The 18,750-nt window shown below is 40.5% G+C and overlaps 1 protein-coding gene across 2 annotated transcripts in view; it reads left to right on the top strand.

Annotated features, from left to right (window-relative positions):
* The window catches only part of LOC124711222 (protein transport protein Sec24A), a 144,627-nt gene that overhangs the window by 55,588 nt on the left and 70,289 nt on the right, over window positions 1-18,750 (top strand). For both annotated transcript variants that reach the window (XM_047241181.1, XM_047241182.1), the window contains exons 6-11: window positions 935-1,021; window positions 10,763-10,878; window positions 10,989-11,091; window positions 11,619-11,745; window positions 11,857-11,966; window positions 12,092-12,323. In XM_047241181.1, the coding sequence (XP_047097137.1) occupies window positions 935-1,021; window positions 10,763-10,878; window positions 10,989-11,091; window positions 11,619-11,745; window positions 11,857-11,966; window positions 12,092-12,323 (775 nt within the window). The remainder of the gene's footprint in view (window positions 1-934; window positions 1,022-10,762; window positions 10,879-10,988; window positions 11,092-11,618; window positions 11,746-11,856; window positions 11,967-12,091; window positions 12,324-18,750) is intronic.

Raw genomic sequence — 18,750 nt, 5'->3', positions numbered from 1 at the left:
GACCCATACAAAATAGGGCTAACAGGGTATATTGAATGTGTACAGAGAAAGGCAGTATGAATGCTCACAGTCTTGTTTGACCCATGGGGGTGTCCCGCAGAGATGCTGAAGAAACTGAACTGGAAGAATCTTGACGATAGATGTAAACTATCCCAAAAAGTCTGGTAACAAAGTTTCAAGTACAGTTTTGAAGTGATGGCGCTAGGAATATACAACAAGCCCCTATTGATTGTGAGGATGAGATTAGAATAATTACAGCGTGCACACAGCTGCTCTCCATATGTGAATGAAATGGAAAAAAACCCTAATTATTGGTACAGTTGTACATGACCTGTGCCATGCACTTCAGTGTTTTGCAGAGTGTAGATATAAATGTATTTGTAAATTGCTTGTGAAGCATAGTATTTTATGGGTAGTTATGGATGAGTTTCAAAGTGGGATATGGAGAACCAGAATTATGATGTTGCTACATGGGAGAACCTTGAATAGTGTCCATGAGACTATTGAAGATTATTTTCTCGTCTGATGGACATATCACCTCATGCATACTTCAACGATTTTGTGTAATTTAAAATGTCTTAGGACATGTGAGGCAGATGTCAAATTTGGATGAAATTTTTGACAACTTTACCTATATTTGGCAACATCAGCTATGTGGTTGGCCCCATATAATTTCTACAGCTTTTGCTGCCTACGTTTCTGTCCAGCTTTTGTCAGAGGAACTGTTGTTTCTGAAACTATATAACTGTGACACTATCTTTGTCAAGTTTCAACAGCATTATATGCCATTAAGAAGTTAATCTTCTGTGTCCCTTTGGTATGAGAATTCATTTTAAACATGTAAGTAATTTAATTTACTATCACTGATTTTTATATAACAATTTGTTATGCCTCTGCTGCAGTAGTTCTACATTGTTGACTAAATTTTTTGCAGCCTGATTATCAGCCTACCAGCCCAGATAATCTCAGTCAGATGATGTCTGGAATGTCAGTTGCTCAACAAGGTTTCAACAAATTGTGGGTAAGTATATCTTACAATGTAATTGAGTCTCTTGCCTGTAAGAGAAGTTCTTGCTTTCTTCTGCTATACCCTAATTTTTCTGTCTGAAACGACAACGTAAAAATTTGTGGAATGTAATTGTTTGTGGGGGTGGTGTTCTCTTTGTAGTGTAAAGAAAATTTTATAACTGTTCTAGAGTAAATTTATCTCCAAATAGTGTGTTAGAGGTGGCATTGATTTGTCAACAAACAGTGCGCTACATCTGGTGTGTTTTATCAGATTTTTCTCAATTCTGAGGGCTACTGGTTTCCAGTCACAGGAAGCAAAGCATTTTATTCTGTTGTGATCAGCTGTGTTCTTTCATTAAACAAGCTAAGAATGTTGGTGTCTAACAAACTCCTACCACAAGAGATATATAAAGATCTGTACAAGATGTAATAAGCAATAAAAAAGGAAATGTTGAAGTCGGGTAATGTAAGATCGTTCCCAAAGATCAAGGACATCTTGCAAAGGGCGGCCTACCTGAACTGGCAATGGGCTGGCCACATTTCTAGAGGCAAACATGAGAAGTGGGCAAAACTGGTGATGCAGTTGAGTTCAGGAAGCAGATGAAGGTCCAGAAGAAGACCACCAGACTGGTGAAATAAGGACAAGATCACACTAGTGCTGGAGGAGCCTGCTAAAAGTGCACCTGAATGTTTGACTTGAAGAGCCCTTGCCATTTTGTGATAGAAACGGCTGATCATGATGAAGCTAAAGATATCAGACAGTGATTTTGCATGTTTTTACTGGAGTAATGTTTTCAATTTTGAATTGTTCAGTAGAGATACTTCTGCAATGTTTAGCTGTTTTTGGTAACACTAAATAATTGTTCTGAATTACCTGTATTAACGTGGAAGGCATCTGAAATTTTCAGTCTTTTTTTTTATTCGGTCTGTTGGTTGGGTATTCGAAAGATCACCACCAGGTATTCAGCCAGGTTGCCAAGTTGCGTCATCCAAATTGTGTGATACTTTGCCAAGACATTGTAGGCATCGTCAGGCCATCATGATGCCTGAATATCTTTCTGTGAGCACCAACTTGTAAATCCTCTCCATGTTATTGAGGAACAAACAGTGGCCAGACTTGCTGGAAAGGATGGGAAATCTGCCACTGGAACATGACTTGTGGTTTGTGTGAGACTGCTGAAAACATATGTGTGGTGTCATTCCAGCACCTCAGTTGGTGTGGCATATGCCATACTTTTAACAGTGAAGACACAGTCTGAATAAGAGTATTCAGTTATATTAAATAGAACATTATTATGATGTACAGTCAAGATCACAACTGTATTTCACCAATTTCGAAAATTACTAGTTTTGGCCTGTGAACATATTATGAAGACTAGTGTCTGCTACCAATGAAAGCCAATGGGAGTATCTACATATTGATTTGTTAGCCTTTTTTTTTTTTTACATTTTGACATATTTATTGTGGACCATTGTAGTAAGTATAGACAGTGTTCCATGATATTGTCTTCCTGTTTGGTAAAGAACATTTTAATCAATAATTAGTCTTTTAATAACTACATCATCATCATCATTTATTTTGCTGGAGATATCTAGGACCATGTTAAGTCTTGTTACATTTGGCAGAGAACTAAGCTTTCTTTGAAGCCTAGATATCCTTCATGCTTTGTGAATGGGCGTGATTGCTCTCCATCATTCAAGGGGCAGCACATCTTTTTATTTCCTTCAGCTTGGTTTAGCCATTCCTCAACATCGACTTCTGGAAGAGATTCCTGTAGCAAGTGACTTTGGGTTTTATTTGTTGGAGTTCAAGAATTTTTTATTTCTAAACTAGAGAATTGTGGATTTCGGAGTTGAATAAAAAAGTGGAAGATCTTCTTGGTTAACCTGTTCCTGCCTATTATTTTGAGGTACCTTAAAATTGTTACACATCTTTTGCAGGTTGTCTGTAATTCTCTCTGTTTTGCGGTGGATTCCTTATTGGATCAAGTTTGCTGGATGTTACTCATGTAATTGGATGCCATGGATGGTGGTCTAATGATTCTGTGCTCTTTTTCTCCAGTTCTTTGACAAGCCTTTTGTGTGCCTTTAGGGATTGGGTTGTGGCTCCATACATAGCTATTGGCTTCAGAAGTGTTTCATAGTGATGTATCTTAGTGTTTCGTGAAAAGCATTTCTAGTTTTAGATCGTGTGTGATGTTCGATAGGCTATTTCAACTTTATGCTTCCTTGTACAGTCTATTTTTAGGGTTCTTTAGTCCAGTTGGTAAAAATGGAACCCCCAATAGGATTGTTTTGTTGTCTGTCTGTCTGTCAGACTGTTCAAATCCCTTTTTCTCAGGAATGGGTTCCCCCAGGGGCTCACTGTTCTTTCATGAGTTTTTGCTCAGCACACATTGGGCCCTGAGCTATTGCAGCCCATTCTTCATTCCCAGGCTGCATTTCCTTCACTGTGACCCTCGATCCTTATCCTCACTCCTACTCTGCTGACCCTTCCTTCCCTTCTCTTGGCATTCTTATCTATGTCAATCTAGCTATCCATGTGGCTCCCTGTATTCCTTGCGGTTTCGTTCCTTTTGCCTATTTGATCTCCACTTGTAGATTTTCTGTCTCCAGTGTGAGCCATTTGAGGAAGAATTCCCTCCCTAATGTCCACGCTGTGGAGCCCTGCCCTTTCTGCCCCTTGCCCCCCCCCCCTCCTCCCCCTTCCTTCCTTGCCATAGCCCCCCTTCTGCCCTGCTAGGTCACCAGCATGTGTTAAAAGTCTGTGTGGTGAAGCTGTTATATATCCGTCAGGCTGAGCCCCTTGACAACAGAGGTATCACACTACTGATACCTGAGCTGTTGCTTCCCCATGTATGCCAAGGAGTGGTTGCTTGTCATCCTGGAGCATCAGCATCCCTGGCAACAGCCGCCATGCCGGACGACACATACTGTGGCTGGGTAGCGGCCATAGGGAGAGCCCCTGCTCGGAGTGGGTGGTATCAGGGTAGATGCTTGGTGCATGAAGTGGATCAAGCAGCAAAAATCTGGCTGTTCTCAAATGGCTGTCTTGAGAATGGTACCGGATCATTGACTACTGCTTTGTATGACCCTGCAACCTTCCCTTTCCTGGTCACACCCTGGGAGAAGAGCCGGGTTTGCCATCTTAGGATGAAACACTGTCCACACTACCTGGTCTGTACTGGGATGGGTGAAGACACATTCACCACCACAAAGCCATCGTTTTTTTGTGGAGAATATCAAGGACAAGTTTGGTGGAGTCTCTCGGCATGATGTGGTTGGATCTCCAGTTAATCAAAGCTGCTTCAGCCACCCAGTCTGCAGCTCTTCGTGCTTGTGATCATCTTGGCGATCTCCTGGTGTTTATTGCCCATCATCAGCCTCTGAATATGGCCCAGGTAGTGATTTTTAGTAGGGACCTCATACTTCAAATTGATGAGTAACTCTGGGCTAATCTGAAACGACACGGTATTCAGTTCATTAGATGTGTGCAGAAGGATCATAAAGACTAATGCATCAATACTGGTGCCTTTGTTTTGGCTTTTGAGGGGGTATCCTCCTAGAGAGGGTCAAAGTTGTGTGTTACCAATGTGGTGTGAAGCCATACGCCCTGCTACCCACAAGGTGCTTTTGGTGCTTGCGTTTTGGATATATGTCTTCGTGCCGTAAGGCAGACTCACTGTGTGGTGACTGGATACCCATTCCATGAGAGAAGTCGCTGTGTTGTGCCACCCGTGTGTGTGTGTGTAAATTGTCATGACCACCACTCTCCATGCTCACCAGACTGCCCTGCTTACAAGTAAGAAAAGAATATACAAGACTGTAAGTCCGTGGATCGTCTATCTTATAGTGATACTCGTCAGCAATATGACTGACTCCACCGTGTGTCAGTGTTTTCTACTTTTGCCTCTGTTGCATCCTTTCTCCCTCCTATACTTGGTCCTGTCCCCCCTCTCCTGCGGTTCTCCCTTCCCTTTCCTCCTCCCCAATGGATGTCATCTCCTCCCCTCAAGGAACTGCTCCTCCTCCTCCTTCTCCTCCTCCTCCTCCTCAGCCAGAGAAGAAATCCTCTCCTCTGGCTCTTGCTTGGGACAGGGCTCCCTCTTGGAACACCCCTCCCTGGCATTCTCAAGATAGAAAGCCTGCAACCTCAGGTCGGACAAGGGAACCACACTCAAAGGTCCCAAAGCATGTCGCTCTCTGTCCAATCCGAACATTGCTGCCACCTGCTCCCTTAATGATAACACCTCCTCCCACCCTCTAACGGAGGAGGAGGAGGAGGAGGAGGAGGAGGAGGAGAAGGAGAAGCAGTAGCAGTGCAAGTCCAAGGATGAGGCTTCCCTGGCATCCCAGGGGAGCTCCACCCCCTCCTCACTCCAAATCAGATCCAGTTTTTATGGATGTCACCCTATCCTAGTGTGTGTGATGACCACTGACCCGATGACATGATGTCTGCTCGGCTTCTTTGTGTCTAACCTGGACTCTCACCACTCGATAATCCAGTGGAATTGCAATGGATATTACTGTCACCTACTGCAAATACAACTAGTTTCCTTTTTTCTCCATTCTGTCTTGCTCTTCAAGATATGCACTTCCGTGATGACCACTCTGAAATGTTTGATGGTTATCGGACAGTTCTGTCAGAACTGTGCCGTTACCGAGATAGCATCTAGAGGGGTCTGCACTTTTGTTCGCACTGATATCATTAATGACTGGATTCCCCTTCTTACCAAACTGGAAGCAATAGCGGTATGAGTGCAAATGATCCCCAGCAATCACTATTTGCAGTGTCGACCTCCCTCCAGGTAGGCCATTTCCTAATGTTGAACTGCCTACCTTAATACAGCAACTCCCGCCCTCATATCTCCCCCTTGGGAACTTCAGTGCAGACCACCCCCTGTGACTAGAGATCTTCTAATTGGCCAACTTATTACAGACTTTGATATGTCTCCTCAATGATGACTTTCCTACACACTTCAGTGTTGCTCATGGCACCTTTTCTGCCATTGATCTCAAGATCTCCTCCCCTGCTCTCATGGCTCCACTACATAGGTCTCACCTCATGATGAGCTTTGTGACAGTGTCCACTTTCCTGTGATTTTGTTGTTCCCCTAACACCGCCAGGCAGACCGTCCCCCATGTTGGGCATTCTGTAGAGCCAAATGGCCCATATATACATTTGCTGTGCACTTTGTCAACTCGCTCTTAGATTGCATTGATGTGGTTGTGCAAGACTTTCTTCATGCCACTGGCACTGCTATCCTCCTATACACACGTCCCCTTCATCGTCGAGTGGTACCATGATGGACCGAGGATGTAGCAGTTGCTATCCAGGACCACCAATGGGCACTGCAACAAATTAAATGACACCCTCACAGACTAACCTTATCGCTTTTAAACGTCTCCGTGCTAAGGTTTGCTACATTATTAAACAGAGTATAAAAGAATACTTGTTTTTTCTCGGGGGATGTAATCCTCTTCATTGCCGGTTTGGTCCAAGGTCTGTAGCCTTCTCAGCAGCCAATGACTTTCAACTGTCCAGGGTCTTATCCCACAGGGTGTTTTGTGTATTGATCCATCGATCCTTGTAGAACACCTCGCGACAGCATCGGTGTCCTCATCCTGTCCCACTACCTTTCTCTGGCAGAAATGATGAGTTGTAGAACCCACCTCTGTTTCAACCCCACCAAGCTGAATCTTGTAATGAACCCTTCACTGAGTGGGAATCCTGGTAGGCTCTTACTTCTTCACATGACGTGGCCTCAGGCCCAGATTCCACCCACAATTGTCCTTAAATCAGGGAATAATCCAAGGTCTCTCGACAGTTACCGGTTGATTAGCCAGACCAGCTTACTTTATAAATTGATCAAGAGGATGGTTAGCTTCTGATTATGTTGGGTGCTTGAATCTTGGAGCGTTTTGTCCCCGTATCAGTGTGGCTTCTGGGAAGCATGATCTGCAACTGACCATTTACTCAGATTGGAAACAACAATATGACAGGCTTTTGCTAAATGCAGACACCTTGTTGCAGTCTTCTTTGACCTACATAGGGCATAAATTTTAGTTACCTTCCATGACTGGGTATTTCACGACCCCCTTCAGATTTTTATCTGCGAGTTTTTATCCCACTGGCCTTGCAGGCTAGACTTGGCATTTCACTCAGCACCCCTTGATCTAGGAGAATGGATCTCACAGTGTTCTTGTATTAAGTGTCAAACTCTCTCGATGCCATCAATAGGCTTGTAACTTGTGTTGGAGTTCTGGTTACTCTGGCATTATATGTCGATTTTTGCAGCTGGAGCAGCTCCCACTTGGTAGCATCTGCTGAACGCTTGCTTCAAGGCGCCAGTTTTCTCCCTCCAAAACTCGGGTCATGCATTTTTGCTGTCAACCCACAGTACATCCCGATCCAGAACTTCATTTAGGCAACCACTGCCTAGATGTTGTAGCACAGTCCTGTTTCTTGGGCCTTATATTTGATAAAAAAAACTAACATGAATGCCCCATATTCACCACCTGAAGACTACCTGCATGCTGGAGCTTAATGCTCTCCGCCTCCTGGCTCACACATCTTGGAGTGCAGACAGTACCACTTTTCTCCATCATTACCGTGCTCTGGTCTTGTCCAGACTAGATATGGTAGCCAGGTTTATGGCTCAGTGGCACCTTCTACTTTGAAACTGCTTGACTCTTGTTCATCATTGTGGGGTGTGTCTGGCTATTGGTGCATTTCACACTAGTTCCATTGACGTCCTCCTCTCAGAAGTGAGGATTCTCCCTCTCAAATATGATGGAGCCACCTCCTGGTTTCTTATGCAATCGCCATTCGCCAATTCCCCGACCATCCAATGTACCCTGTCTTCTTTGCAAAGAGGGATGTCTCCCTCTTGACACTTGCCCATGGGTGTGATTGCCAGCTGGCATGTGTCTCACTTCCCCCCGTCAGGATCTCCACCTCCACTCACTGAAATGCACCCCGTGTCTTCCCTCCTATAACCACCCCTCCCCCCCCCCCCCCCCCCTTTTGGATGGCGCCTAGACCACAGATTAGGACTGATCTGTTCCAGGGTCCTAAGATCTCTGTCGCCCCTATGGTTTTCTGGTGTCTTGTATGTGCCATCCTTGCAGAGTTCCAGGATGCCACCATCTTCTACACTAATGGTTCTAAGAAAATTGATAAGGTGGGATGCACTTTGTCTCCTACTGGCATGGAATGCCATATACTGCCGGAATCGTGTAGTGTGTTCACAGCAGAGCTGCTAGCCATTAACAGGACCCTCCATTTTGTTAATGAAATTTGGAATAAACAAGGTTTCACAGAACAATTAAGGGGCAAAAAATCAGAACATTGTTAATTTGTGATTATATCATGCGAAAAAAAACTTCAGTATTTGTTTGCTATTCAAACTTCAAATATTCTCAAAACTCTTGGATTCCCGGGATCAACATGTTGCCAATATTGATGTTAATAACAGGCAAAAATCGTCGAGATTTTCGATTCCTGGGATGGATGAAATGTTTATATGCACAATTAAATTTGTATGGAACCCTCAGAGTGAACTCCCACTTGCACCTGGTCAGTTTCTTCTTGATGATCTTACCTAGGCATTTAAATTTTTCTACCCTGCTGATGTCTCTGTATTTCATTCGGAGTTTTTGGGAAGGCCATCTTTGATGTTGATCATCACTTCTGTGTTGTCAAATTATACATACAATCCAGTTTGCCAGTTTGATTCACAGTTACATTAGCAGTTAGAGTTGAATTGTAGCAGTTTCTGTGTCATTTGACAGTATGGCTATATCACTGGCAGAAGTTACAGACGGTCATGATTACCTTGGATTTACTTCCCATTCTCATTAGGCTGTTGTCAGGTTCCATCAGTCTTGGTTACCAGATTCTGTTTTTTTATTTTTAATTTTTTTCAAGAACTCTACTGAAAATCATTGGAGATAGTCGTGTTTTCATATTGGAGGAATCTGAGAAGAATTCTGTGTACTTTATCTTGTGGTATATACATGTCAGTGTAACTCTAATTAATGCCAGCAGTTTGTCAACCCCAAATTCATTAAGGATGTTGAACAGGATTTTTGCCATCTATTGAACCACAGGCATTCTTGAAATTAAAAAAGACTGACACATATTGTTTTGAGTTTCATTTGATGATGCTTTTGAGGTTACAGGTCTGTTCAGCTGAACAACCTTTACTGAAGCCCTCTTGGTACTCCTGTACTTGATGTTCAATTTGGGTTTCTAAACGCTCCAGTATGGAAAGTGATAGAATTTTATAGGTTACCGGTAGCAGGGATATTTCTTTGTAATTGTCATTTTTTGTGCTGCCTTTCTCGGACAGTGGATGGATTAGGGCTGTTTTCCAGTCTTCAGGTAGGTGCCTTCTGTCTAATTTTTTAAAATTTACTGTTACTGTTGTTGAAATTACTGAGTCTTCTGTAGGTACTTTGTTGTTTTGGAGACAGCATTTGATTAGTTTTTGTCATTTCGTCTGTACTCGGAGCACTGGAGAAGGTCTTTGTTGGCCTTGATTGGGCGTATGAATTTATCACAATTTACTAGTTTCTTTAAGTAATCTGCTAGAATGTTACAACTTTCTTCATTTGAAATTGCCAAGCATAGTGATAGTCGCATATAGGCCAGGAGTTCCTTTTAAAGATTCTGTGATACAATCGGGTTTCATTTCTCATAACGTTTTGGTCTAACATTTTGATAAGTGATTTTGTTACCATTGTAGCAGTTCGGGCCCATTGGATTTTGTGGTTTTCCCAGTCAGTTTCCAGTTTCTTCAGGTAATACTGTTGCCATACAAAGAGCCTTTCCTTGAGGCCTGATTCACTGGTATCGTTTCAAAATGCAAGATTTTTGTCTTTTGACTTCTGCCAGTTCTTTGGCCACCTCAATCCTAGCCATATGTATTTAGATTTAGTGGCTTTTTAAATACTAATGGGTAAGTAATTTTTGTTGGTGAATTTCCCATTTTTATATGGGATAATTACTGTGACTGGTATTTAATGTAATACATAACACCATAGTGTATAAGAGAGTATTTTATCACATATGTGACACTAGCACTATCCAGCAGCAGCAACACATGTGTATAAAAGGGTAATGATATTAAAAAGGCATTAGCAAATGTATTTGATACCTGCATCATGGTCATGACAAGATACTTTGTATCAAAGATAACACTGAATTTGTATGTTATGTTTTATATTCGTGTGTATTTTATGTGAGTGTTCAATTTCTGATATGTGCTGTTCTGTTTCCATAACAGAAACTTAGAGATATCTACTGGACAATACTAGTAAATAGAAAAGCATGTGCGACATAATTGAAATCTTAACTGTATATTATAATATAAAATACACTTTACTCTTTCTTTATAATCAAATTGTGTAGCTGAGGTTCCACCAGTTCCTTTTGGAATGCCGGGAACATGTGAATACATTCTGGGACTGTCTTTCATTGCCATATGATGAACATTTGAGAGTAATTCAAAATAATCACTCTTTGAAAGTGTGAAATCTCTCAAATTCACCACCACTTGCCAAGCTGAATGAAAAGTTAGGGAAGCTTGGTGGAACTTTTACTAAAGTAGACAGAAAGTAGACTCTTCTGTGCATTGTGTGTTGCTTTTTCAAAATAATGTGTTAACACAACTGATATATACTTTGTGGAAAACCACATGAATGGGCGGAGTAATAACAAACAACTTATGCTAAGTCTGATTTGTTGCAGGGACATGAAAGCTGTGATCTTCTGCAGAACCGAAACATACTACCTCCTGAGAAAATTGAACCACCAAAAATTAGATTACACCAAGAATTTTTGGACAGTGTTAATTGTAGCCCAGAGTAAGTGAAGTTTTATTGTAGTGACTTGCTTTTGTGTTTACTCTTGTGTATGATTTCATGTTAGGCAAAAAGTTCTTGAAGGCTAACTCTGTTGTAAATCTACATTTCAGCATTTTTAGGTGCACACTTACCAAAATACCTGAAACGAGTTCCCTTCTGCAGAAATCAAGATTACCTTTAGGAATACTTATTCATCCCTTCAAGGATCTTAATGTAAGTTCAGATTGCTCTATCTGATCTTATTTTAGTCTTTCCTTCTTATCCCATCCAGTAAGTCTTCCTGGACCTGGGGTCCTGGTTGACTTTTCCAAAGTCTACCCCTTTTCGTAAACTTCTTCCTGTCCTTTCCCTTTACCTCTCTTCCTTTCCCTTCAACCGTTTGCCAAGAGAAGAAGCTGCTGGCTGTGAAAACTTACATACTTAATACGTTTTTTATATGTGTGTTCTTCTGCCCCTGCTTGGTGTGTGTGTGTGTGTGTGTGTGTGTGTGTGTGTGTGTGTGTGTGTAATTTAATGTGACAATGCCAAATGCAACCTGAAATACAAATAATTGAATGACTGAAGACAACACTTTACAGAAGAGGTACTGTGTGCTGTATAAATAAAGTAGTTGTTCAACATTGTAGTTTAGCTTTTGAATGACACAGATTTCTGGATCTACATAATGTATTGCAGTTAGTTAGTTCACTAAGTACTACATAAAATCCTGTTCCTTTCATTATGCCTGCCTTTTGTTGCAGCACTTGCCTGTTATACAGTGCAACACCATTGTCCGCTGCCGTTCGTGTCGAACTTACATTAATCCATTTGTGTATTTTGTGGACCACAAACGATGGAAATGCAATCTCTGCTTCAGGGCAAATGAATGTAAGTCATTTCTTGCTCTTCATTTCTTAAGACAGTAAATATTAAACTTAAATAAAAGCCCATTATATGAGATTTGCTGCCATGACCAGTCTCGTTCATTTCTCTTTTCAGTACCAGAGGAGTTCCAGTTTGATCCTGTCAGCAAATCCTTTGGGGATCCGTCAAGGAGGCCTGAGATAAAGTCTTCAACCATAGAATTTATTGCTCCATCAGAGTATATGGTGAGTGGAAAGTTCTACTGAAATGAGTAACTTGATGATGATAATTGTCTCATTTGCCTATTTACGTAATATTCACAATACTGGACTGTTACAACATTGTTTTAAACTTTGCTTACATTTTTTAGCTACGGCCACCGCAGCCGGCTGTGTACCTCTTTGTGCTGGATGTAAGTGCTTTAGCTGTTGAGTCTGGATACCTTCAGATATTTTGTGAGACTCTGCTGGAGGAACTGGATAAACTGCCAGGTGATGCGAGAACCACTGTGGGCTTCATCACGTTCGACAGTACAATTCACTTCTACAGTCTCGCAGAGGGCCTCAGTCAGCCACACCAGATGATTGTTGTGGACACTGATGGTCAGTAACGTAGCCAAATATAAACAACGTAGCTAAGTTGCACATTTTATTGCCTCTGCTTGCGAGAAATTCTCGGGTTTTTTAGTTTATCAAATTTCTCCGTGAAAGTTGATAAACAGTAGCTTTGTAGTAATATATATTACCTTAATTGCTACTTTTTTGCTTGAGTAATTTTTTTTAATGGATCCCTAAAAAAAAGTTGCAGTTCAAATCTCGGAAATTTTTTAGGTTTTTGGAAGTGTGCGTGTGCACTTTCATCCAGTTGCAACTACATGTAACAGTTTTCCCTTCATGGTATCTAATAATTTCCCACCTTTTTAACTTTATGATTCACCAAGTTTGTGGTCAGCTATTGAGAAAGTTCTTCATTCTGTTAAGTTGAACTACAGACAGGACTTCAGCAACCGTGCAACACACTCAACAATGCTCTGTCACTAACAGTAAATGCAAAGATCATTTCTTTGTAAGTGTGACAGTAGTTGCCCCTTTGCCAGCTTGTATATCAGGTTTCTTTAAATGTGACATTGATGAGTAAATGATGATGTAGTGTAGTCTCTGACATCAGATTTGGAGATACTTCTGCTCAACAAAGTATACCAAGAAGAAACATTTTTGAGAGATATTTAATGCAGTGCATCAATTAAAGCACACTTCTAAATAAGAAAACCACCAAATAAGGCACTTCAGCTTAGCAAACATGTAAATCAGAATGGCATCTGCTTTGTTTTCTTCTATCAGTCCATCAAAACACATTGTATGTGAAGTCATGCAGACATCATTCTCACTGCACAGAGATCAGAAGATTCTAAACCACGTTGCACAAGGCGTATGACAATTCTTATGGAACCAAGTTAATTGTTTTCAAAAAATCTCAACCAAATCATCACCTTTGCTCCTAACTGGACGTATGGCTGTGCAACAGATCAGGCTCTCCACAAACTTCACTCACAAAATGATGTGGAACAAATGTATTCATTGTTAAGTTTTTTCACCATAAAAACTGCATGGTGTTGAGCACCCTGTGCTGTGACTGGCTGATAGAAGTGCCTCAATATGTGGTATGTTGATTTATGTGCTTGTGGAGCTCAAATTTATGGCATTTCTGCTATTTTACTGTATGACTGATAAGGAAATACGGCACATGCCATAACCCGATCTCCCAAAACTTTGCTCATTGGAAGAGGGGCGAGAATAAGCAAACGCGTATCTTTGGTTATCTGTATATATTTAATTGTTTCTGTGTTGTTGTTGTTGTTGCTGTTGTTGTTGTTGTCTTCAGTCCAGAGACTGCTTTGATGCAGCTCTCCATGCTACTCTATCCTGTGCAAGCTTCTTTATCTCCAAGTACCTACTGCAACCTACATCCTTCTGAATCTGTGAATCTGCTTACAGTATTCATCTCTTGGTCTCCCTCTACAATTTTTACCTTCCGCACTGCCCTCCAATACTAAATTGGTGATCACTTGATGCCTCAGAACGTGTCCTACCAACCGATCCCTTCTTCTAGTCATGTTGTGCCACAAATTTCTCTTCTCCCCAATTCTATTCAGCACCTCCTCATTAGTTATGTGATCTACCCATCTAATCTTCAGCATTCTTCTGTAGCACCACATTTTGAAAGCTTCTGTTCTCTTCTTCTCTAAACTATTTATCGTCCATGTTTCACTTCCATACATGGCTACACTCCATACAAATACTTTCAGAAAGGACTTCCTGACGCTTAAATCTACATTTAGTGTTAACAAATTTCTCTTCTTCAGAAACAACTTCCTTGCCATTGTCAGTCTACATTTTATATCCTCTCTACTTCGACCATCGTCATTTATTTTGCTCCCCAAATAGCAAAACTCATCTACTACTTCAAGTGTCTCATTTCCTAATCTAATTCCCACAGCATCACCTGATTTAATTCAACTACATTCCATTATCCTCATTTTCCTTTTATTGATGTTCATCTTATATTCTCCTTTCAAGACACTGCCCATTCCGTTCAACTGCTCTTCCAGGTCCTTTGCTGTCTCTGACAGAATTACAATCTCATCGGCAAACCTCAAAGTTTTTATTTCATCTCCATGGATTTAAATTTCTACTCCAAATTTTTCTTTCCTTTCCTTTCCTTTCCTTTCCTTTACTGCTTGCTCAATATACAGATTGAATAACCCTAGGGATCTCTCTCCCCCCCCCCCCCCCTTCCCCCTCCCCCAACCACTGCTTGTCTTTCATAATCCTCGACTCTTATAACTGCCATCTGGTTCCTGTACAAATTTTAAATAGCCTTTCACTCCCTGTATTTCACCCCTGCCACCTTTAGAATTTGAAAGAGAGTATTCCAGTCAACATTGTCAGTATGTATTCCAACATTTCTACAGAATCCAAACTGATCTTCCCCAAGGTCAGCTTCTCCCTGGTTTTCCATTCATCTGTAAAGAATTCTTGTTAGTATTCTGCAGCTGTGACTTATTAAACTAATAGTTCGGTAATTTTCACACCTGTCAACACGTGCTTTCTTTGCGATTCGAATTATTATATTCTTCTTGAAGTCGGAGGGTATTTCGCCTGTCTCATATCTCTTGCTCACTAGATGGAAGAGTTTCGTCATGGCTGGCTCTCCCAAGGCTTTCAATAGGTCTAATGGAATGTTGTCTACTCCTGGAGCCTTGTTTCAACTTAGGTCTTTCAGTGCTCTCTCAAACTCTTCATGCAATAACATATCTCCCATTTAATCTTCATCTACGTCCTCTTTCATTTCCGTAATATTGCCCTCAAGTACATTGCCCTTGTATAAACCGTCTATATACTTCTTCCACCTTTCTGCTTTCCCTTCTTTGCTTAGAACTGGTTACCATCTGAGCTCTTGATATTCATACAAGTGGTTCTTTTTCCTCGAAAGGTCTCTTTAATTTTCCTGTAGGCAGTATCTATCTTACCCCTAGTGATACATGCCTCTACATCCTTACATTTGTCCTCTAGCCATCCCTGCTTAGCCATTTTGCACTTCTTGTAGATATCATTTTTGAGACGTTTGTATTCCTTTTTGCCTGCTTCATTTACTGCATTTTTATATTTTCTCCTTTCATCAATTAAATTCAATCTCTCTTCTGTTACCCAAGGATTTCTACTAGTCGTCTGCTGCCTTCAATTGTTCCCTAATGCTCTCTCTGAAACTCTGTACAACCTCTGGTTCTTTAAATTTATCAAGGACCCATCTCCTTAAATTTCCACCTTTTTGCAGTTTCTTCAGTTTTAATCTACAGCTCATGACCAACAGATTGTGGTCAGAGACCACATTTGCCCCTGTCTGACAACGTCTTACAATTTAAAACCTGGTTCCTAAATCTGTCTTAGCGTTATATAATCTATCTGAAAACTTCCAGTGTCTCCAGGCCTCTTCCATGTATTTAACCTTGTTTCATGATTATTAAACAAAGTGTTAGCTGTGATTAACTTATGCTCTGTGCAAAATTCTTCCAGGTGGCTTCCTCTTTCATTCCTTACCCCCATTCCATATTCACCCACTACTTTTCCTTCTCTCCCTTTTCCTACTGTCGATTTCCAATCCCCACACTATTAAATTTTCATCTCACTTCAGTATTTGAATAATTTCTTTTATCTCATTGTACAATTCTTCAATCTCTTTGTCTTCTGCGGAGCTAGTTGGCATATGAACTTTTACTGCTGTGGTAGGCGTGGGCTTAGTGTCCATCTTGGCTACAATAATGTGTTCACTATGCTTTTCTTAGTAGCTTATCCACATTCCTATTTTTTTTATTCATTATTAAAGCTACCCCTATTTGATTTTGTGTGTATTCACCTGACCAAAAGTAGTGTTCCTCCCGCCACTGAAATTCACTAATTTCCACTATATCTAACTTTCACCTATCCATTTCCCTTTTTAAGTTTTCTAACCTACCTGCCCAATTAAGGGATTTGACATTGCAAGCTCCGATCCGTAGAATGCCAGTTTTCTTTCTCCTAATAATGACATCCTCCTGAGTAGTCCCCACCTGGAGATCCGAAAGGGGAACTATTTTACCTCTGGAATATTCTACCCAAGAGGACGCCACCACCATTTAACCATACACTAAAGCTGCATGCCCTCGGGAAAGTTTCCCCTTGCTTTCAGCTGTTCGCAGTACCATCACAGCAAGGCCATTTTGGTTACTGTTACAAGGCCAGATCAGTCAGTCATCCAGACTACTGAAAAGGCTGCTGCCCCTATTCAGGAACCACATGTTTGTCTGGCCTCTCAACAGATACCCCTCCGTTGTGGTTGCACCTGCGGTACGGCTATCTGTATCGCTGAGGCACGCAAGCCTCCCCACCAATGGCAAGGTTCATTTTTCATGGAGGGGAGGGTTTCTGAAATAACAACAAATAAAGTTTTCGAGTAAATAGTTCAGTTGAAGCAGTGGCATGGTGGTTAGTATTGCAGCATTACACTTTCACACCCCATGTTTGAAACCTGGTTATTATCTTTATTTTTGTTTTTTATTTATCTACCTGTGCCTGTAGATTACTGCATGAATATTTCCCATTGTATATCAGAATAATGGTGTCCTCCTTCATCTACTAATTGTGTGTTCGGTGGATGAATTTAAAAAAAATATGGAATAATTTTTTTTTGTTAAATTACTGTAGTGAATCTCGATTGATAATCAGTTGCAGGTGCCAGTTTTCAAAAAAGTGACCCATTACGTGTGGTTTGCTGTGACATTATTGCAGACGTGTGAAATAGTCATCAATGTTAATATTTCTTTCCCGAGTAAGACCGTACAAAGCAATGTCACTGTGGCGAACCTGCCTTTGTGTGGTGCTTGTGGTGTACAGAATTTCTATGTTTAGAATGTATCTATGATTTGTATCATCCAAGGGAATGAAACAAATCTCCCCACCAATGGCAAGGTTCATTTTTCTTGGAGGGGAGGGTTTCTGAAATAACAACAAATAAAGTTTTCGAGTAAATAGTTCAGTTGAAGCAGTGGCATGGTGGTTAGTATTGCAGCATTACACTTTCACACCCCATGTTTGAAACCTGGTTATTATCTTTTTGTTTTTTATTTATCTACCTGTGCCTGTAGATTACTGCATGAATATTTCCCATTGTATATCAGAATAATGGTGTCCTCCTTCATCTACTAATTGTGTGTTCGGTGGATGAATTTAAAAAAAATATGGAATAATTTTTTTTTGTTAAATTACTGTAGTGAATCTCGATTGATAATCAGTTGCAGGTGCCAGTTTTCAAAAAAGTGACCCATTACGTGTGGTTTGCTGTGACATTATTGCAGACGTGTGAAATAGTCATCAATGTTAATATTTCTTTCCCGAGTAAGACCGTACAAAGCAATGTCACTGTGGCGAACCTGCCTTCGTGTGGTGCTTGTGGTGTACAGAATTTCTATGTTTAGAATGTATCTATGATTTGTATCATCCAAGGGAATGAAACAAATCTCCCTGAAGTATAAGCATAAAAATAAAATATAAGAGTTAAGAATTGATAAAAGAATAAGATATAAGAATATGAAAATTAAAAAAAAAAAAAAAAAAAAAAAAAACCTGAAAATAGCGCGCACACACTCACATTTATAATAAATGTATGACACAAACTGTGAAACCCAGTTGTAATTTTACAATAAATATAATGCCCTAAGTTGATAAGAAGCATTCATGTAGTAACCTTCTATGGGCATGGGTAGGTAAACAAAAAATAAAGTAATAGACAATAATTGGGTTTCAAAAACGGAATGCAAAATTTGGAGGCCGTGACGCTAGTCACTGTGCCACCAGTTTGGCTGAGCTTATCACATGCTTAAAGGCATCTGAATTACGTCTAAAACTTTGATGCTCCTGTCCTTAGAAACGGTAGAGTATCTACAGGTAAGCTGGAACACTTTCACTTATTTTGGCTCCTTTTCCACTGAGCAAAGTTTCTGGGAAATTGGGTTATGCCACTTGCTTTGTTCTCCTCTGGAGTTAATGGAAGAAATTTTATTCATAAGTTCGCTCATGTATTAGAAATCTAATATAAAAATCCCCTGATGCAGTCAATGTTCCAGCACAAAAGTCATGATTAAGGCTTAGAATTTGGTATCTGACCAATTTAATTCACTGCTACAATCAAATACTGCTGCTATTTGTGACTAATAAAGCAAAGAAGACTTGGACACAAATCTAAGAATAAACAGTTCTCCCAACTTCAACACTTGTTAATGAAAAGAAAACTCCTCATATCACATAGCTACTCATTTCTGATTGTCAAAGATTGAAAGTTAAACTAAAAATCTGCATTTGTTCTGCAAAAACAATACAATCACTATGCCTCATAGTAAGAGCTTGCTAATATTCTTTATATGGAAATAATTCAGTAATCCTGGGCTGGCCCAAAGAAAATCAATGTCTGTTGAAAAAGAATAAAAGGCAGACTGAA

The sequence above is a fragment of the Schistocerca piceifrons genome, chromosome 8 (genome assembly GCF_021461385.2).
Source record: "Schistocerca piceifrons isolate TAMUIC-IGC-003096 chromosome 8, iqSchPice1.1, whole genome shotgun sequence".
Taxonomy (NCBI): Eukaryota; Metazoa; Arthropoda; class Insecta; order Orthoptera; family Acrididae; genus Schistocerca; species Schistocerca piceifrons.
The sequence above is the reverse complement of the archived record's forward strand: the minus strand, read 5'-3'. Positions and strand labels throughout refer to the sequence as shown.